General features: G+C 38.3%; 1 protein-coding gene across 2 annotated transcripts in view; it reads left to right on the top strand.

Moving 5' to 3' along the window:
- USP45 (ubiquitin specific peptidase 45) overlaps positions 1-22,235 on the top strand; it is a 51,401-nt gene that overhangs the window by 14,354 nt on the left and 14,812 nt on the right. For both annotated transcript variants that reach the window (XM_035109333.3, XM_035109332.3), the window contains exons 6-12: positions 6,015-6,166; positions 7,026-7,121; positions 7,870-8,000; positions 13,081-13,168; positions 16,982-17,063; positions 18,534-18,625; positions 21,919-21,975. In XM_035109333.3, coding sequence (XP_034965224.3) covers positions 6,015-6,166; positions 7,026-7,121; positions 7,870-8,000; positions 13,081-13,168; positions 16,982-17,063; positions 18,534-18,625; positions 21,919-21,975 — 698 coding nt within the window. The remainder of the gene's footprint in view (positions 1-6,014; positions 6,167-7,025; positions 7,122-7,869; positions 8,001-13,080; positions 13,169-16,981; positions 17,064-18,533; positions 18,626-21,918; positions 21,976-22,235) is intronic.

Raw genomic sequence — 22,235 nt, 5'->3', positions numbered from 1 at the left:
ACAAGGGCGTGCTTGATCACTGGAAACAAAGCTTAAACAGATTATTCTCTCTGCATCTTTTCTTTCAGTTTATGGGAGCAGGAAAACCATTTTTATTTATGTTGTACTTGCGTTCATTGCTTGTGGCAGAGTTTCTGTAAAATTTGCAATGCAGCTTGATGTTTTGAGATTCATAACATTGACACTGAGTGTTAATTACTGTTTAAAAATGTGCTGGTTTTTTCACTAATATATTGAATATTTCTATAACTTACTGTAAACCACTTGAAGATTTTTGCTAAGTGGTGTACATTTTTTATAAACAACATTTTTGCAAACTATGTATAATTAAGCTTTGTAGATTTATATAACCTCTGTATGTAGATTTATATAAGCTCTTGACTTTTTGGGCAGTGTATCTCAATAGAAGTAGATAATGCTAATAAATAGTCTGACGAGTGGTTGTTGTTTTTTGTAGTCCAGTGTTCAAAGAAACATAGGATATCCAGCTTATTTATTATTTTCTCTGTTGAGGTGAGAAATAGAAGGAGGGGTGTGTGTGCACAAACACTAAGTCTAAAACATTCTAGGAAGAGTTCTGTTCAGGTTATATCTAATCAGGCACTTAGAGAAATTGATGGGAAATAGTTATAATAGCTATCTATTTTTTTTTTTGCTTAACTGATCCAGAAACATGTTACTGTTCCAAATATCTCCCTTGAGAACGGGTCTGATAATATTCTGCAGAAGGAGAACATTATAAAATATTGATGATGCTATTGCAATGCACTCTGGAGGCTCCTATTTATTTTTATTTTATTGCGGATGTAATTTAAGTCTTTTAAAGGTGTTCTGGGCAAATAAATTATCATTTCCATCATGTTCTGTTTGTGAATTTGCCAGAGTTGGAAACAGAATCCTGAACTAAGTGGGTGGAATTCAATATTGCGGTCTTCCGGTTGTTCTGTGTGCACAAACATTGCTGCTAGCCAGATGGAACGATCACTTCCATGCTGTTTTGAGTATTTTCTTAATTCTCCTAGAGCCAATTTTGGGTGGCTGGGAGGTGTGCAGGCAGGGAGAGGGAGGAAAGCCTTGTTGTGCAAGCGGAAGTCCTTGCGCAGGGCTTCCACTGACAGGACTGGTTAGGTGGATCCCGTGCTTTATTAGAATATAATGTATTTGGGTGAGAAAATAGGGTTGAATGCAGATTTGATCAGAGTAAATCCATTAAAATCAGGGGATTTCAGCCCCATGTTCTCTTAGCAAAACATTTTGATGAAACCATTTCAAATCTCATTTTTTATTGTTTAAATGTGTTACACCACTCCACAGTGAAAAAATCTTGGATTAGTTTAAAATGAAGTGCATGATTTAAAACAAAACAACTAATAAACACTATAATCCAAGAAGACTTAATCATTGGGTTTAAGCACACTTAATTCAGATGTGGATTGTGGCCAAAATCTATAAAAATCATGGCATACCAATACAATTAAAAAGAGAAGCACAGGCAAGGAATTAAAAATAAATCTTCAACTTAAAATATAAAGGTTCTGTATGATGGAATGGTTTTCACTTGTCTCCTGAAGACCAAATCATGAAATTGAGCAATACCCATTTATTCTGTCATTGCCCTATAAATAAATTGCCATTTTAATTCTTTGATGCAGTGGTGTTATAGTATAGTATGGAAAATATGGCACAATAGTCTTATCAATCATTTAAGAATGGAGCATTCACTTGATTTTTCTCATTTAAATTAGAAAAACTTAACCTTTTCATAGTATTGGGGAAAAACTGCTGCTTCAGTTTTTAATTTTTTGTAATAGAATGGCAATATGTTTATAATACAGCATTGTGTGAATGTGCTAAAAGGAAAGAAAGCTATTAACCTTGCTTTTTATTCCTGAGGATTATTCATGAGAGAGAAGCATTGACCTTGAAACATGTTCCCTGATCCCCCCTTTTTTTACTTAATGGAAAACAACAACAACAACAACATCATCATCAACAACAACAACATCATACCCTGATAAAAGAAAAACAGTGAACATTTGTTTTCTTTTTACTTTTATACCATCTGCCCATCCTGTTAAATTATTGTTTCAGGAAGAATATGGGAAATGTGTATACAGAAGACAGAGTTCTTCTAAGAAACATGGTTAAAGCAAATTGATGCAGAAGCCCTGCTACCGGTAGTCTTGTACAGTATGTCGGTGAAGTGAATACTGTATGCTGTAAACATAGATAGTTGCAGTAGATCTGTGGCTTTTCTAACTAAAAAAAACTACACTGTAAGACTGAAATGTTTAAAAAGAATATAACTTCATTACAAAGTTTCCTGAGGCAGGGTAGATCACATTGAAGTCATTCTTCAAATGGCTGCCTATGCCTAACTTCCTCCAAATCCCCCACAGTCTGGGATCTCGCTTCCCAAACACTTCTTAAGGGTCCACTACCTTTAGGAAGCGCATCAGGGTCTGCAGTGAGGAGGAGGAAGTTGAGAACTTTCAGTGCCTGTGTGGCCTTAAATGAATGCTGTGCTGGATATAACCCTCTCTGAATGTTAAAGAGGTTTATAAAATGGTCCAAGGAACAGAATTCTTTGGTCAGAGGACTTGAGCAGCCAGATTTAAGAATTCGCTGGAGTTCAAATTGCCCATGAACATGTAAATACTTCTCACATCTGTTAAAAGCAAAATATTTCAGGTGAAGATCAGCTAAGCCAAAGTATGTACCGGTAGATTTCATTTCTCAGGGCAGTTGAACTAACAGTCAGATCCTGCTCATGTTTTCTTCGGTTTAAGTCCCACTGAACAGCCTCACACTTCACCTTAAATGGCAGTGGAAGCCTATGCACATAGCTGTCAAGTTCTCCCTTTTTTTAAAGGGAAATTCCCTTATGCTGAATAGGCTTCCTCGTGAGAAAAGGGGAAACTTGACAGCTATGCCTAAGCATGTTTACTCAGAATTAATTCCCACTATGTTCAATGAATTCAGTTAAGTGTGCTTAGGATTTCAGTCTGGATTATGGATTGGATTTTAAGAACTGACAAAGCACATTTTCTTTATATTTCTAGTTTCTGGATAACTGCTAAGCTAATGTGCTGTTTGGATGTGTAATTATGGCTTCCTGCATTTTATAATTACATGAGTATTCATGTCTTAGTAACAAAGCTGTCCTGTTCTTAGTCATTGTATTTTTGTGGTGGGGTTTGTTTTATTATCTCTCTCCCCCCCCCCCAACCGCTGAATGATTCACATTTGAGATTCAGTAAACAGAACCTTGCTACTTGTGTGAAGCTGTCATTTAACCATGAAATGAAATGCTTTTATTGAGTTTGCCCTCCAGATATGGTCCTCTGTGGCAGTGCTGTCCATATTTGGTGGCTGTACAAGGAGAGCCAGGTGGTGCTGCAAAGCATAGCACAGTGAAGCGTGGACAGATCTAGGTTTGACATTTGTCATCCTGCACTGCTGAAGGGGAGAGAAAAATCTGCTTTTCCATATGCTTCTGCTCTAATTTTTGCCTGCAGTTTTGTCCAGATGGCCTTGTGAGCATTGTTTACTTTAAGATGTTGTCCCAGATGTTGGTGAATGCCGATGGATAAATGAAACAACTGTGGTAGTCCAATATGCAGATTATGTACACAATTTTGACTTTTTTTAAAATAAAAAGTAACCAGTATGTTTATGTATTATTTTTTACTTTGGCAAAAATTCTTTCTACTTTAATTTACTTTTAAAAGAAAAGAGCCAGTATAAGGCAGTGGATAGATGCTGGGTTTAGACAGACACATCCAGGGTTCAAATCTCTGGTTAGTGATAAAGCCCAGTGGGTTTATCTTCCAGCCTAACTTTCTTTCACATAATTGTTGTGAGGATAACATTTGCCAGGGGTGGGGGCAGGGCGCCATGTGTGCTCTGTTGAGCTTTATAATAATAATAAATAAACCTTTATTGTCACTACACCACCTGTGTGCAGCGAAATTAAATGAGCCTCCCCCTCCATACACTCAGTCTTGTTCGCACTCTGTGTGCTTATTTAGGTGAGATACAACTGTAATTAATAAACGTGTTGTATAAGTTTTATGCCACTGGAGATTTTAGAGACTTGCATTGTGAATGAGGTTTTTATGGGTGCACCATTTGGAGAATGCACCCCTCAGGTTTCTGATCTTAGAGACACAGCAGGATCGGCTGCATCACCAAGTTCCTTATGGGGAACTTGATCACACAGCTGATCCATGCAGAAAACGGCACACACAGTTGTATGAAGTGCAGCACAAGTATGTTTCCACTAATATATTGAATATGCAGTTGATTCATCTCTCTCTCTCTCTCTCTCTCTCTCTCTCTCTCTCTCTCTCTCTCTCTCTTATACAAAGAGAACTAGCTCAGCAAAGCAGCTCCTGAATCTCCTGCCGTGTCTTGTTTGCTTTTTACTGGCCTCTATTAGTGAACTTGGGTGTATTCTATATGAACTGTCTCGTTACGAGCATCAGGCAGTGGGGGTGGTGTCAAAAATGAAATTGCATCTTTTGCAAACCCAGGCATAATTTCAAAAAAAAAATGTGCTTTGACTGGAAGGCAGGGAAATCATTCTAGCCATCTTATGTCAGCTATAATAGGAATATTTAATCATATTTGGTTTCTTTCATTATTTAATTATAGTCCACCCTCCCCAACCACCTCCCTATTTTTCGACAGACGATGTAAGTATCTAAGGATAATGCATAGAGAAATCTTTCAGTATGAGAGTTATGTTAATGTAAATAGGTCTGTTTAGTTATTTCTCAAGAACACTTAATGAGTCCTCAGTATGTAACTCATTAGGGCAAATATATGAATTCATATGTCAAAATGTAGATTGCAGCACTGCAGCTCTTGGCATCCATTAAGTCCATAACTTGTTCACATTGACATGCATTGTTAATCAATACTTGGAATGTTGCAGATGTCAGTAATGTTCATATTTAGTACAGCAGCCATGACAATATGAAAGTTGCTAGTAGAAATCTAGGCTAAATACTGTGTCTCAAGTATTCCTATTACCTCTAGGCTACAAGTTAATGGCTGTCTAACTTCACTGCCCCGTATATATTTAAGCAATAAGGCAAATAGGGAAATACAAGGATGCCGTACTGGTAGCACATTATTTATATTACAGTTTGTTTAAATATATTGGATTTTAAAGGTTTAAGGCAAATAGCAAGCAGTCGCTTCATCTTGTTGTAAATTAACAAGTCTGTGTCACATGGTGAACTGTGGTGGGCAGACAACAGTGCAAGTATGTTATGGGGAAAACATGATATCTATCCCTTTCCATCCATCTGCCAAATTTTGATTTTTTTTCTTTTAACGGATGATTCCATATCATACCTTAAGCTGCTTTCAAAATGGATATCTATCATCTATCTATCTATCATCTTATCTATCTTTCATCTATCATCTATCTATCACATTGCTCCAGCAAAGCCCAGGGGATGTACCACAAAAGATAACAGCAAAATTACATCAAAGATTAAAACAAAGTTAAGGTATCTCTAATCTGGTCCTTCGGGGAAAGTTTTAGACTTCTGTTAAAGAAAAGGGAGTCAGAAATTCCCATGAACATGTGCTTCATAGAAGCATACAACTGTAGAGTTGGAAGGGAACCCCAGGGACATATAGTCAACTCTCTGCAATGCTGAAAGTTTGGATATTTTCTGTAGTTTGAACACATTGCTTACACTCTTTTATGAGTTTGTGAGCATCTAATATGACAGGACAGTAGGTTTCTGACTAGCAAACCTTCCTATGTCAAGAGTACAAACATGGTATTCGGCACATGTGATTGTACATATGCTAGCTGATCCCAAACTCATAAAAAGTGTGTTCAAATACCTTATTAGAACAACACCAAGATCCTTAAGGTTTTATTGATAAAGCATCTGTGGATAAGTCTTCACTGCTTTGTCTTTTATATCTGTTTCATAACACACAGCAACTTTCTACCCATAGTTGTTACTGCTATCTCTTTTCTATTAAAGGTTCATCATCAAAAATTATATGGTTGCATGAAGAAAACAATGAAGCAAGTGACATATTAAAGGGCAAAGGCATCAGCTCTAGTTGGGCATCAGTTCCAGTTAAAGGCATTAATAACCTAGGGAACACCTGCTTCTTTAATGCTGTCATGCAGGTAAGAATTAAGATGCGCCACCGTATTCTGAAGTACACCTATATACAGTATTTCATTAAGGCTGCAGATTGCACTTATTTTTGTCTTTGATTCCGAAACATGCTGATAAAAATCTGGTAATGAATTTCCCTGTTAGCCGCCTTCTGTAGCACTGGCTACCTAGGACAGCTCCATCTTGTTTTCTGAACTTTCACCTGATGCTGGGCTACATTTTCAATTATTTTATATTACTTAGCAATATATCAATACCTTTATTCTTGTAGTAGTTGCATTTCAAGGGGTAGTGGGAGAGGAGAAGAAGTGCAAGGACCAGCCTTAATTAAACTGTAGCACAAAGGTGATCTACTATTGCTGGAGTTGTGCTGCTCTTAAAAGTCAAAATAAATGATCTCCTAATTGGAATGGAGGAAGAATAAGGAGAAACATTGATCTAAACATGTTATCTAGCTGATTGATTTGTTGAGTGAAAAAACTATGATAATTTTGGACTGAGCAGATAGTGTACAAGCAGCTTTCCTCTCAGTTCGGGGAGTGTTGTTGCTGCTAACTGTGCGACCAGTTGGAATTTGAAGTATGTATTTTTAAAATGGCAGTTTGCAGAAATTGGAACTTGTGAAACTTGAGGGAATCTCGAAAGCAGTTCGTGATGTGGCATAGGCAGATGCACATTAAAGAAATGGTCAGAAGCCTCGCTGGACATATGTTCTAAAGGAGCTCTTTGGATTGTGATTATTCTACTGCCATTGAGGAGAATTATGCCTGCCACAGTATAAATTCACTTTCAATAATAATTTGTTATCGAGTAGTCCAGTTAACAAATAAATGTCATCTATAACCTTTTCCTTCCTTTTTTCTTTAGAACATGGCACAGACGCACTTGTTAAATGAACTAATGTGTGAAGTTAAAGAAAAGGGGACAAAGCTTAAAATTGGTCAGAGTCCTGCATCTCAACTGGTAAGCATTTAGTGAGAGACTCTGCTTTGTGTGAAATATTCAGAGGACCCTCCTTTGGGAATATGTCCATTGACTGGACATTGAAAAATGATAATGGTGAATATATTCTTGCCCAATTTAATATTTATTCATTGTTCACTATATATGCCTCTGGAGGGACGCGGGTGGCGCTGTGGGTTAAAACAGAGCCTAGGGCTTGCCGATCAGAAGGTCGGCGGTTCGAATCCCTGCGATGGGGATTTTTTTACCTAAATATAGGTAAAGGTAAAGGCACCCCTGACTGTTAGGTCCAGTCGTGAACAACTCTGGGGTTGCAGCGCTCATCTCGCTTTACTGGCCGAGGGAGCCGGTGTACAGCTTCCGGGTCATGTGGCCAGCATGACAAAGCCACTTCTGGCAAAACCAGAGCAGCACACGTAAACGCTGTTTACCTTCCCGCCGTAGTGGTACCTATTTATCTACTTGCACTTTGATGTGCTTTCGAACTGCTAGGTGGGCAGAAGCTGGGACCGAACAACGGGAGCTCACTCCGTCGCAGGGATTCGAACCACTGACTTTCTGATCAGCAAGCCCTGGACTCTGTGGTTTAGACCACAGCGCCAAATATAGGATTCTACAAATTGTTTTTATTTACACGTGAAGCGCCAACCTTGAGAGGTTTAGGATTCCCATCAACTGTTTAGCTTACATTTATAAATTAAGAGGAAGTATTGTGAATTAAAGTCTGATATTTATTTTGATCCCAAAGGAACCTTTGGTAGTGAACCTCTCAAGTCCTGGGCCACTGACTTCAGCGATGTTCCTGTTCCTTCACAGCATGAAAGAAACTGGAAAAGGGCCTCTTTCTCCCAAAGTTCTTTTCAGCCAGCTCTGTCAAAAGTAAGAGCAACTTCACGTTGGTAGCATGTTTCACATGCATGGAATCCACACGTTAAAATTGAAATGCTTTGCCTAACATAATCCTTTTTATTTTGATCAGAAATTTATTATGGCGTATCATGTTGAAATAAAACGACAATGATTTTTATATGAGTTTCCCCCTCTTAACAGTTAGGTTATTGAGGAAAAAAGAAAGAAATTGATGATTCTTTCCATAGCAACTGTTCTGCGTCTGGTACTAATTCATCCACTGTTAATTTTGTTAGTGTTGCAGCTGTCAGACGTTTTGCTAAGACAGATTGTGTGCATAGCTACAGGGCCCTTCTGTTTGTTTTCCACTATTCTGAATATTAGGGATGCAGACTTTTGACTTATCTAGAGACTTAGTGGCTCACACAACATTTATGTACTAAGAGGACATAAATAATCCTTTTATTTGTTACGGCTGGGTAATTTTATCAGTGGAAGAAATTGTGAAGCCAGGTATTATGGCAGTACTCCTTGCTATTGAGTAGATTTTCAGCTGAATTAGAAAGTGGAGCTTTGTTTCTGCTTGGTGGGCTCCAAAAATGCAGTTAACTGTGTGTTTTTTTTTAAAAAAAACCTTGTGCTTTCCTATTGCTGGGTAACATTTTGTTTAATAGCAATAATGTAGCGATAACTATGGTGTCTTGTAATTTGGAGTTTAGAAAAGCCAGTAGTTTGTAAGAAAAGGAAAAGGTCACATAGTGGGCAAAAGAGGAGCTTGTCTTGTCTTGGTTCTTTTTATGGATAACCACAGATGGTTCAGATGGAAAAACACCACCACTTAGTATATGTGTCACTTCTTTTTGCTCTAGATATCGTTTAAGACATCAGCTACACACTCCTATACATCTGTAAATCATATATACAGTTTTCAGCTTCAAGGCCACATTCCTTCATGGAGAACCTAGGGGCTGCATTCTAGTGGTGGGGGGTGCCAGAGTCCAAGTGGTTAGAACAATGTATGCGGGCAGAGCAATGGAGGGTGTGTGTGTGTGTGTGTGTGTGTGTGTGTGTGTGTGTGCGCACACACACACACACACACACACACACACATCCCCAAGCAAGGTAATAATTATCACACTTTTAGGACACATTCCAGCCCAGGCAAAAGCACTCAGGAAAGGCATGGGAGCAGGGCCAGAAAGAGGTGTGGCTTAGGGAGAGTACCAAGAGGTAAATGGAGATCTGGAGAGTTTCATTTAGCTCTTGGGCCTGAGATTCTCCACTATTTTTACTGGGAAATAAGTGCCACTGTTTTAAATGGGGCTTATTTCCTAGTTACATACATTTAGGATTGCAGCCTTAAATCTGTGGCTTAAGATCTGTGAAGTAAGCTCTGCTGAACTCAATGAGACTTTTGAGCAAACATTATGGAATTCCACCATTAGATGCACCTGTTATTTTGCTGGTGCTAAGGACAGAGGGCCTTGAGGGGAACCAAGGGAAGTGTCCCAAGGGTAAAGTGCCTATGGGTACCATTTTGTGGAATACAGAGCTAAACAAATGAATGGGAGACATTCCCCCCCAAAAAACCTTTTCCATTAATTTTAATTTACAATTAATAGGAACAGGATAATTTCTTATTTTTAGAATTCTGTTATCCTGCCCCCCTACAATTATGTGGGGTGAGGTGCTGTTAGTATAAAACTACCTTGAAGTTTGTAAAATATCTACAGTACACTTTAAAAAAGAAAATTCTAAAGCATGTTTTAATGTTTCTAATTACAACTACTCTTGCAATCCACGTAGGCTATCAAAGATTTAAAGGAGTTTCGAATTCTATCCCACCCTATGTAAATGTTTCTTCATTGTCATAGCCTAACACACCATTTGTTTTTCTTCCCATAAATTTGGGATAGGAAACCTTTGACCCGTGGGTCTGATTAGGTCCGCCAGGACTCCCTATTTGGTCTACAAGGCCACTTCATCCAAGCCACACTCATCTTTCCTACACCATACATCTGTTTTGCAAATCAGAGTATTCTGGTCCTTTTTCTGTTTACCTGTTTCTATGCCTACCATGATGGTGCTTGGTTGATGCAGTGAAATGTTTGTTTAGTTTATATCCTGCTCTTCCTCCCTGAAGGAGTCCAGGGTGGCAATCTTGACATTTATTTATTTTTCTTGTAGTTTATAATTACAGTGCATATTTTGTTTAAATGTACAGTGCTTACAATCAAATCATGAAAGTTTTATCAAAAACAAATTCTCCTTCACTTAAAATAAATAGATGCTATATCTAAGTATTGACTAAATATTTAGGTGTTATTCAAAACAGTTCTGTTTTGTACCATGTTGAGCATTGAGATGGTAGACTTGAGTTGCCATGACATAGCTGTCACAGTTGTCCTTCACTACTTATGGCCATTAACAGGAATTCAACCTGTTCTGTCATTTATACTGCTGACACTGTACAACAGGTTGTAGCGCATTGACACTGGCTTCCATATGTTAGCACATCTGTGAACGGTCAGTTCAACCAACCATCTTAGAGTCCTCCACTTTTGCCAAGGATCTTGCTTGGAGCATATTTTCAAGGAGACAAGAATGCACATCTTTTAGTTGTCAAATCTGAACATATCAATGCTGATTAGAGCTTTTCTATTTTCCCTTTCCTACATACTTCCCCCACTCTTCTTTAGCTTTTTTGACAAAGGTTTCCTGTAGAAATCTTTCCATTTCTTGCTAAGAATTTTCATGCAGTGTTGTATGTTAACAGACGTTAATATTTATTGCTCATAGGCCTTAAGCAACTGCCTTAACCACAAAATGGCTTATTTTTAAACTGCTGTACTTTTGTCATTTTATATTGAAAAGTGTGTTGATTAAACCTTTATCGTATGTGACCTTGGGCCAGCCTTCATTTCTCAGCCTGTCCTAGCCTACCTCACAAGTACATGTTGTGAATAAAATGGCTGGGGGTGGTGTGGGGGGTGGTGTGGGCGACAGAGTAAAAATATGAGGGTTTTTTAGAGGAAAATGTAAGTAGTTCCAGTAGAAAGTGTGTTGATGGTTTGTGTCACAATAAATGGCAGAGAAGATTCAGAAAATATTCTGCAAGGTGGCCTCTTTTTCAACGGTAGGTGAGAAAAAGGGAAAACTTCAGAAAGAAATACTAGCTTTAACATTTTTCTTCTTGTATTCCCTAACTGGTGTAATTGTATAAGACCTTGACGGAAAAGGCCTTGGTTGGGCAAATGACAAATGAAATTACTGTATACAGGACAAGTTGCTGACATACACTGAAAACTCTGCTGCTCTTACTGTTCAGAACAACTCTCCTTAGGCTAAAATAAAAATTGGACTCAGTTCTTCTAATTTTATTAAAAGGTGGAATAGGCCAAAGCAGGAAATTCTTTCTTTCCCCATACCTTCAAGTTTTATTAGATATCACCATAAGCTGTGTTCTGTCAATTATACTCTGGACTGTATATCAAGAGGAGTGGACAGGCGTTGTGCATGTGTCCCATTCCACTTCTCTACGCAAATAAGTAATGGCTTTGACATTTACTGGTATTTACAAACAAGTTTCAGTTTCCCATGAGATACTGCCTTTCAGTGGCAGCTTAGTTAAGAATCTATAGTATTCTGTAGTAAGAATTACTGTTTGTTTAAAAACTGACCAGACTCTGAATATAATATTTCGGTTTAAGAAATCAGCCCAGAAAGTTTGAAGCTGACCTGTGTTTAGGTCTAAAATAAATAAAGATCAAACTTCTGTAATGCTTTCTGGCCTCTTCACCTTGAGACAATACTTACCGTACTTGCCATGGCACATCACTATTTATAGGCCTGATACATGTATCTATCACATTTGCATTCTGCAGTCTTGCTTGGACAGACCACAGTTAACAATTTATTGTGAATGCACCTAAGAGGACTCTTTCATGACTCTGTATATTTGCTGGGGGGAGGGAGCAGGCAGTGGGGGATTTGATCCCTCCCTTTGTATTATGTCTGAACCAGGAATCATGGTTTGTTTTAGCAAACTATGATCAGTACTTCCAACACAAAGTTTGATTACAAGGAAAGCCTGGCTTTGCATGGCTTCTCCTTAGCACAAGCAGGGAAGAATTAAAGAGCCCACTCAGGTGTGATTATTATAGACCATTAACTATATTTTGCTATTATGTGTGAACAGGGCCACAGTCTTTTTATAGAAAGTTGAATGTTTTTGTAGGAACAATGGTGAGCTAAAACTTACTCATAATTTGCATAAGTACCTGGTACCGTGCATCTAAGAGAGCTGGTAGTGTGCACTCCTTTTCTTTGGTAATGAAATGCCCCCTGTTTGCTGCACTAATGTGACAAGACTCTGCTGCTTTTTTCAGCAAAGAAGCAAGCAACCTGCTCTTCAACATATTGTAGGACTTTTAATATTAGCCTTCATCTACTTTATAATAGTTGCTGTATAGTCCTCAATATACCAAAACTCAAGTACCTTTAAATATTTTTTACTGGAACTAAAAAAAAACAAACCATGCCATTATGTGTTCAGAGTGAAGGTCTGTAAATTTCCAGCATTTATTCTAAAATCGTAATGCCCTGTGGACTGTCCTTCTGAAAATTGGCTGCCCGAATAAATTTGTGGACATCTCTGCAGATTCAAGATCAGCCATTTGATCTCAGAGGTGGTGGGTTGGTTGGTTTTGGCCACGATTCCAGTATTTATTTTTTTGTCATGGGAGCAAACGACAGCCATTCACTTGTATAGGAGAAACTTGACACCACTGTGATAAGGTTGTTTCTTTTCTCAAGCGTTGCCCCTACAGTTTTGAGTTTTGTTGCCTCTCAGCTATGTCTCATATTGAAATCTTTTTGAAAAGTAAGCAAAGCTTATGTGCTTTCCACCTCCCTTTCACCTTTATATATCCCTGTTTCTTGCTGTGGTTTTTTCTTTTTGCCCGTGGTTTTCTTTTGATTCCTTAGCAAACACACATTTGTATATAAATTACCTCATTTAGAAAACATATTTATTTAGAAAACATTTTATTATTGAATCTGAAAGCTCATCTGCTAAAGACGTACTCATTTCTTCTCTCCCATTTTGCAGGGCTCCTCGCTTTAAGGGGTTTCAACAGCAGGACAGCCAAGAAGTTCTCCACTATTTGCTGGATGCAATGAGAATAGAAGAGACAAAGGTGATACGTTTGTAAATCAATAAGTACGCAGTAGACTTAAATTGACATTTCAACTATTTTTTGGTGCTCTGATATGGTAGTTGAGACAACCAGAATAGACTCTTAATCTGGGTTCAAGCCCCACGTTGGGCAAAAGATTCCTGCATTGCAGGGTGTTGAACTAGATGATCTTTGTAGTCCCCTCCATCTCTACAATTCTATAATTCCATGTTAGAGATATTACTGCATGCAGAAGACCCCTGGACTCCAGGCCCAGCACAGTTAACACATGTGTGCAACAGTAGCAAATGTGTTTCTGTTTTTGTTCCTTTTTGTTTCTAATTAGTTGTATTCATGTCTTCCTTTGTTTAGAAGTCTGAGGGCAACTTACATGAGGCTCTCAGTAAATTTCCACCTCCTTAGCTTCAGTAAGGTCTGGCTACTCACCAGGTTGTTCGCCATAGCTTGTAGAATCCTTGGTTTGAAGCCAAAAGTCTTAGATGTCACTGTACAGTGTAAATATGGACGAAGAAATCTTACATGTCATGAGTCAATGTGGAAACTGCTTGCTTTGTCCTTGGATCTTCCTCTAACTTGTTCAGCTGGAAAATAAACCAATGTAATGGGGTGCGCACAGTCCTGTTCAGCTTTGTCATCAACACACAGCATGTTTTGCTTTTATCGAAATGCTCTTTGTGTATCAATGCTGGTGGACAAGGTTGCTTAAAATATGCTTTGGTTTTGCATGTACACTATTAGGGTGTTGGAGTAGAAAAGTATCCATAATGCTTAATAAGCTAATAAAGTTATAGGTTAAACGTAGGAAAAAATATTGTGCTTGTTGCTTGAGCACTTCAGACATGCTGATGCTTTAGTTTAGAACCAAAAGTAGAAATAGCATAATTTTTTTCCTGTTTAGAGAAGCCCCTTAGATATTAATTTTCACAACTGATAGCTTGAAGCACTTGATCACTTTGTGCAAAATTTTATAGCTAGAGAATGCTTGCCTATAATAGAATGTTGGCCGATATGATGTTGGAATAAATAAACCAAAATTAGCACACACCCTTTGCTGGGCCTTAAAAGTTATTTGTTTATTTCATTACCCTGCCAATAATTATGCATTCTAGCCTTACTTAAACCAGAAAAAGAAAAGCTGCGTAGAAGTTGTTTCCCAGTCCCATTTCCACCTATGGACAAACAAAGCTTCATCCCACCCTTGATAACACTTAAACCCATGTTTTGCCATAATGGTGGAATAGTATGAACTGGAACTTTATCACCTCAGGCATCACAGCAAGGGACATTACTAGTAAAAGCTCTTGGGATTTCCCCCCCTTCCCCCTTTTCGATTTTATAGATGTGTGACAAACTGAAAATGTCAGATTTGTGGATCTGGTCAATCTTGTGAGCCGTGACAGTTGTGCCAGTCTGAAACAAAACATGAGCAACATTGTCTGTCATGGGAACCCCACAGCTGTTAATCGTGCTATTGTTAGAGAGTGTCACTACCATGTGTTTTGTTTTTTATTTGAAGGGAAGCCTAGAGCAATCTGTCTGCCACCAGAATCCTTTAAAACTTTCTGTTTTTCATGCTGCTCTTAAATGTGAGTGTAAAAGTTTAGACCAGCCTTGCTGAAATGCCAAATAGCCATGTTTTTCACTTTCCCCCATAATAAACTTTTATTTCTGAACCATCTATTCTGCCTAAATTGAAATATAATTTTTTAAAATCTGATCTTTATTTTTTAAAATAAAAAATCTTCTGATGCTTTAAAATACAATAATATAAAGACTATTTTAAACTAAATTTTATGATAACTTTCTTTTTTTAAAGAGCGGGTAGTATCTATTGCTTGTCGATTCTGCATTTTGTTTTCTGTTAAAGTGCTTTCAAATTTTCAATCATGCTGATATCTCATTTGTGGACTCAGAATGCTTCCTTATTCCCAAACACTTAGTGTTCTTTGCATTTGCATCCTTCTAAATTACATTAATGTATGTAAGTGAGCCTTTTTTGAAAACCACAGCAAATGGAAATAGTCAATACCACAGTCAAAATTGCACGTTGTCTGGTTTTTCCAACATTGTGCACTGGAGATGCTTCACACCAGGGCTTGAAGTATTTGAACCCTGCTGCTAATTGATTAATGTCTGATGCCATTGTTAGCCGCACCCAAACCCTTCAAAGACTATGTTTTCTTTGACCTACATAAATGGTTCAACGCGCTCATCCCAACAAAAAGGGAGTAGCTTATGGCCTTAAACCCATTTATGGTATCCAACTTGCTGAGTTATTTATTGATTAGCCCTCTTTAGTATATTGTTGGATTTAAGATGAACAAAGAGCTTGAGGCACTGGGAGTTAATACACTAGCCAGGTCAGATACTCGTGAAGTAGAAGCTGTTACTTGGTGCACTAGTGATGTAGTTAATATTTCAAAATACATTTATCATGGCACTTCTCTGTTTAAGCTGTATGAGTAGAGCAAATACATCACAAATATTTCTAAGTTCGAAATACAATTTTATTTTATTTTTCTTGTCTTTTCTGATGTTGATACTGACACATCTTATCAGCACATGTGAGGAATGAGGTTAGAAAGGCCCATATCTAGAATGCCATTGCATAGTAAAACATGACTTAGTTGGAAGATACTTAATGTTCTTAAATGTTTGGCTACATGTGGACTATAAAATTAGGTTTTCATTGAATGCCATGTTCATATATGTTTTAGCTATAACCCCCCCCCCCAAAAAATATGGCTTTGTTTACTTAACATTTTCTATTTTCAGAAGTTCAGTTGTGTGTGTGGCCTCACTCTCCCAAAGGAGAGGGCATCCCTAAGGATTGGAACCATGATGTATGGGGAGAAGGGAGTTAACCCTTCCACTCCCACCCCAGTAGTCCCAGTGGAAATTGTATCCCAATGAAGTCATTATAAGTCCTAGCAATAAAGTTTCCATTGACTCCGATGGAATCTTCCCTGGCAGGGTTTACAGGAGGTTCAGTGTGTGTCTGTGTATTTTATTTCAATCTGGACCACAGTGGGGAAAAGAGCTAATCTCTGTCTGCATGCAACACAGGCCCAATTCTGATTGCCTTGTCTCTCGGCTGCTGTTGTTTATAGAGAGAGAAAGCTGAAACATGTTAAATATTCATATATATCGAGGTAAAAGCAAACTGGGCACTTCAGTTCACACTCTTAGCCATTATACCATGCCATTTATTTATTTTTAAATACTGTAGATTCTATGTTAGGTGCAGGGAACTGGTGGCCCTCCAGCTGCTGCTGCACTACAACTCCCTTTGGTATCAGCCAGCATGGCCAGTGGTCAGGAATGATGGGAGTTGTAGGTCAACAACATCTGGTGTGCTACAGGTACTGAGCCCTGTAACAAATACCCCATCACCAAGATACCTTTAATTACTTTTGTCATTGTCCTTTATGTTAGAAAGCTGGCTCAGTAAATACAGCTGTGTTTTTTCCATTAAAACAATTAAATTAGGGCTGCAATTTTGTTGTCTTCTACTTGGCATTTCAGGGTTTCTCCCATGGCTTTTTAGGGAGGGAAAAAGATCATTCTACAATTATGTAATCAGTTTGCTACTTGCCTGAAGAAACGTAGTTTTCTTTGAAGTGGGGCAGCTGAAGGAAACCTTTAATATTAACAATTTACGTTTCAAATTTACTGACAATGTATAAAATGTAAGAGGCTATGTATTTTTGACAGTACTGTCAAGTGTTCTTGTTTATTGTTGCTTGTTCCATTTAATATACTTGCAATTTTGAACTTTTGACTAATAAAATATGTGCTGAATGTTTCTTACAGCGCATACAAGCTGCAATCTTAAAAGCATTCAATAATCCAACCACTAAAACTGCAGACGAAGAGACAAAAAGGAAAGTCAAAGGTATTTAGCAAATGTGCCATTGTGTTAACTTGCACAGAGTCTGGTTTGAGTTTGCTTTTAAGCAAATGAATTGACTATGAAATAATTGTATTCATGAATATATAATTTCATTCAAATGAATCCTACTGGAGGTTCCGTGTGGATTTTTCAGGGCTTGTGCCTATTCTGGTGCCATCTAGTGCGCATGCAAAACACTCCCATTGATCATTTTGTTCTACACTTGTAACCTGATTCTCTGATCTAGCTATGATTCACATATCTATGATTCACATCGCTAGGTTGCCTTATGTCTTTAGCCCTCGGTTTTGTTTTGTTTTTTAAAAGGAGAAGCTAGAATTTTAAGTGGGTCAGGAAGTCCTCCATGCTGCACTCAAGTATACATATTCTAATTAAGTTGAGGATTCAACTTGGGGAAGGCTAGAGGAGTAAGGAAAGGATAACACCCCTCCCCTTTTTCTCTTCCCTTGGAGGATGAGTCTATGAAGTCTAGTTCAAGGCAAATCACCACTTAGAAACTATGGCATTAAGCTGTCCGTAAGTTACCCTGTAAGACAAAACCAGGCAAAACCAGCAGGGCTGCCTTAACAGCTGCATAAGTCAAAATATCAAAGTACACATACTGAAAACATGAGCTGGAATATATTTTTATCTATGAATTTACAGGACAAGCATTATAATTTACGTTAAAGTATTTGCTTTTGATATCTTATTACAAGTTACTTTGGAGTCTTGTTTTGGATACGAAAACCAAAAGTTTCTCTCCCTGCCCCGCAAAGGAGTCTGCCTTAAATGTTAGTTCTTTAATACTTAAGGCAGACTACTCAAGGAGGAAAAACATAGTGGGATCACTCTGAAGTGCTGTTGATGCTTTGTACAGTATACAGTGGTGCCTCGACTTACGAATTTAATCCGTTCCGAAGGCACCTTAGTAAGTCGAAAAATACGTAAGTCAAAAAATGCCATTGGAAACGCGATTTCCCATAGGAATACATTGAAAACGGAAAAATTCGTAAGTCGAAGCAACCCTATCTAAAAATTCATAAGTCGAAAAATCCCGCCGTGGTTTTTTCCGGATGTCGAGACATTCGTAAGCGTGCGGCCATTACCCCCATTGGTAAGTCGAAGAATTCGGTTGTCGAGTCATTTGTAAGTCGAGGTACCACTGTATCATAATAATATGTCCACTATGTAAGAGTATATGGATAGGTATAGTCATATTTTGCATTTTAATCCCTTGTTTTGAAATACATGCTATTAGCTATCTGAAACAGAAATCAAAACGAAATGTATCTATTTATCACTCTCAAAGACTGTATTAAGTACTGATGAATGGAAACGTTTCTGTGTTGATAGTATTGCAGATGTTTATTTACAATGCACTAATGGTTTTCAGAAGAAAATTCTAGAATGAATTGTTTTTAGAATGGATGTATGTGTTTCTTCCTTTAAAAAAGGGTAATGTTTTTGCAGCATATGGAAGAGAGGGTGTGAAGATGAACTTCATAGATAGGATCTTTGTTGGTGAATTGACTAGCACTATCATGTGTGAGGAATGTGAAAATGTAGGTATTCTGGAATTTGATTTGTTAAAGTAAAAGATCACTTAATGATGTGAATGCGCTGTGTTTTTTGATTAAATTCTGTATTGTCTGTTTTATCAATGTCATGCAATAGTATATTAGAAAACAGATTATTTCAAAGTGCAACCCTTTGAATTTCACTTTCATATGGAGAAGGGAGTTTCATTTTTAAAAAACCATCCTGATCACCTGGATAATTTTAGGTTGGAGATCTGAATTCTAATACTGTAATGAAAGTAAGATCAAAAACTAATTATGCATTAAGTATAACATATCCCTCTTGCTGCCATGTAGCTGCTTCCTTGCTTGAAGAAAAACTAGATGTTCTTCTCAGCCCTTCTGCAGGTTTGTCACATTATCATCAAAGACCTATAGGTCTTTGTGTGTGTGTATACATGCTCTTCAGGGTTCCTTAGCTACGTAGTTCCTCATGGACAGCATGGAACTTAAAATGCCATCTACAGAAAATACTAATATCCCAGAAGCTGTTAGTCGTGCCAGTTATAAAATGGGTTTTTTTTTGGTGGTGATGAGGTCTTTTGACAAAATTCTTTCAGGGGGCCCTTTTCCCTAACTGGGCATACCTACCTCCTTGCTACTGTTTCTGCTACCTGTTCATTCCTCCCTCCGGATAGTTTCCACCAATTTCTAGAAAGAGTGTGTGTGTGTGTTGGGTGAGGTAGGTATGCAAGTCCTTCTTGCTTCCCTAATTTTCCTTTTGATTCAAGAGCAGTTAAATAGGAAGCAACAGCAGGGCCAAGAGATTCCAGGGATTGGCAGAAGGTCCCGCTAGGCCATGGGCCTCAGCTGTCACCCAACAATGCTGATCCCTGAGGCTGGCTCTGGGTGATAGGTACGTAGGTAGACAGGTAGACAGACAGTTGTTCAGCAGCCTTATATAGTTCTACCAACTGATAATGTATCTGCTTTCATATTTTAGCAAATACAGCTTACGAGCTATTCGACATCCGACGTTTTTGAGTTACGAGCGAAAAAAGTGGCCATGCGCTTACGATTTTTCCGACATCCGAACAGAAAACCCGTTCGCGGCTAGATGCGGTTTCCTCGACTTACGAGTTTTTAGATGTGGTTTCCTCGACCTACGAATTTTTCCATTTCCAATGCATTCCTATGAGAAACCGCGTTTCCTATGGGAAACTCGACTTATGAAGTTTTCGACCTACGAGTGTGCATTCGGAACGGATTAAATTCGTAAGTCGAGGTCCCACTGTATGAGATATTCTCCAGTGTGGCAATTCCATTATAACTTTCAGTAGACTTATTGTTTTATAATATCAATCTAAGTACAGTACTTAATCGACAGACTTAAAATCTTTCTATAGCCTTTAGCCCTGTTCCACAAACTTGTTCACACCACCCAGTTCCACTCTAGCATAACAAGGGACAATTTTAATCATTCCATGACACTCCTCCTCTTTCTAGAGCAGGGGTGTCTAACCCTCAATTTGGGGACCTGATCCAACCCCCCAAGCCAGTTTCTTTGCTCCTCAAGACCTCAGAATTTGCATCTCTGGCCAAAACAAAACAACATTCTACACACTTCAAAGGAGAGATAGCTCTGGGGTGAGCAGAGTCCAGCACCCTGATGCGAATCCAAATTCTCAGTCATCAGATCAAACATTTGAAATAGCTGATCTGCATGGATTTTCTGAGGGGGGGGGTGCTGTTTGCCTCTATGTCTGGAATGGCCACACTTATCAATGGCATGTGGACCCTGAAGGGGTGGTCAGTAGTGAATTTGGTCAGCTTTCAAGTCAAAAACAGTTAGCCACACCTATTTTAGTGTATTAGTATGCTGCACCATCAGAAAGCAGTATAATAATTTATTCATGAATAAGCCCTGCAGTCTGTGGCATCGAAGTGGCATATTGAGATGTTTACTCATGATGTTGTCTATTGGCATAGTGATGATGCTGAACAGCTGCATAAATGGAAATACTGGAGCCAGATTTGCTACCTTGAAAGAGGGCAATGTTCCTCACAATGTAGATCAGAATGTCCCTGGGGGACAAATGGTTCTTAAATGTGGGATTTACCATCTTGCAACAACTGTGTGAACCATTTGTTCCCAAGATGGGAAATACCACTGAGGAAACTATATCCTTAAGACTTGCTGTACCAGGAAATTACCGAGCGTGATGCATGTTGAATACTTCATAAGCAAAATGTCAGAAAACATGTCATTGAGCCAAAGCCTTTGCAAGCAGCTAGATCCATGCATATGGCTAGGATTGGGGTGCCAGAAAGATGAACAGTTTGTTTTGTATCATTGTGGCCTCATCCTTGCAATCCTGCTCATGCTGGTGTCAGGCATGAGCTATCTACAGCCCTGGTAAACAAGTTTCCGACTCGTATTCCCTTGCCAGCATTGGCAGGGACTAGTCGCTGGAAACCGGTGCCCTGAACTGCAAAATTTGGCTTGCTTTTTTGGACATGGAGAGTCCCTGTCCATAGGAAACAAGGCTAGAATCCTGCTGGCAGGCACCACATTGATACAGTTGTAGCTGGGCTTGAATTTTTTTTTCTTTCCCCCTCCCTCTTCTAGTATCTGGAAAGACTTCATCAGTGTCTCTCAAAGTTCAACTTACTTTGAAAGAAACATGACCCACCTTTAAATGTTAATGTGTGGGTTTCCAGTGGAGTCCCTCAGTGGGGCATTTTGCTGCCTCTGCTTATTAGTATAGGCCCATAGCCAGAATTCTTGTGTTGCTGAAGCCTAAAGTGATGCTAGTGGTTAGGAAAAAGGGGAGCATGTTAAAGTTGGTGTAAAACAGCAAAAAAACTAAACATGTTTAGATTTCTGTGCCTAAATTTAGCATCTAATAATATTCTGATAGTATTCAAATTAAGTTCTAAAAGACAAAATGTTCTGTTGCCAGTGAAATCTATGCCTACCTCTAGATTTCGACATAGTGTTCATACTTCTGTTTTGCTTTTTTTTAAAAAAAAATATCAACCACACACAACCAAAATGAAATCACAGTCACTTCATTTCTTAAAAAAAGTATTGTGAAGTTCTTCACTACATAAAGAAACCTTAAAGTGTGTAATATTTTTGAATTAGGCAGATATTTATTAATCTTTAATTATTTATTAAATTTGTTTACCACCCTTCATCTGAAGATCGCAGGGCGGTTCACAACATAATTTTGTTTATTGTTTATAGATATTGTTTATGGATTCTAATACATGATGGAAACCAGAAATGATGCATACTCCACTTTGATATATATATTTTTTTACTTTCTTCTAAGATTTCCACAGTAAAGGAACCTTTCATTGATCTTTCACTTCCTATAATAGAAGAGAGGGTAAGAAACAACTTCTTTAATAAATAGCTACAATTGCTACATTAGCATCACACTGCTGTGTTTGCGGATCACTGAACAAATGTTGGAGAAACCAAAGCATTAGATTGCCAGTGAGCCCAGGATCTCTCCATACCCTACCTTAGATATAGGCACTGCCAAACTGAAATTGACCATCTGCACTGACCAAAGGGTGACTATCAGATTTTTTTAAAAATAAATAAATCATGCCTGGAGCCTTTTTAATGTGTGTGGATTGCCCT

This window comes from Zootoca vivipara, chromosome 3, assembly GCF_965207765.1.
Source record: "Zootoca vivipara chromosome 3, rZooViv2.hap1.1, whole genome shotgun sequence".
Taxonomy (NCBI): domain Eukaryota; kingdom Metazoa; phylum Chordata; class Lepidosauria; order Squamata; family Lacertidae; genus Zootoca; species Zootoca vivipara.
Note: the sequence above shows the minus strand (reverse complement) of the source record. Positions and strands in the feature narration are given on the sequence as shown.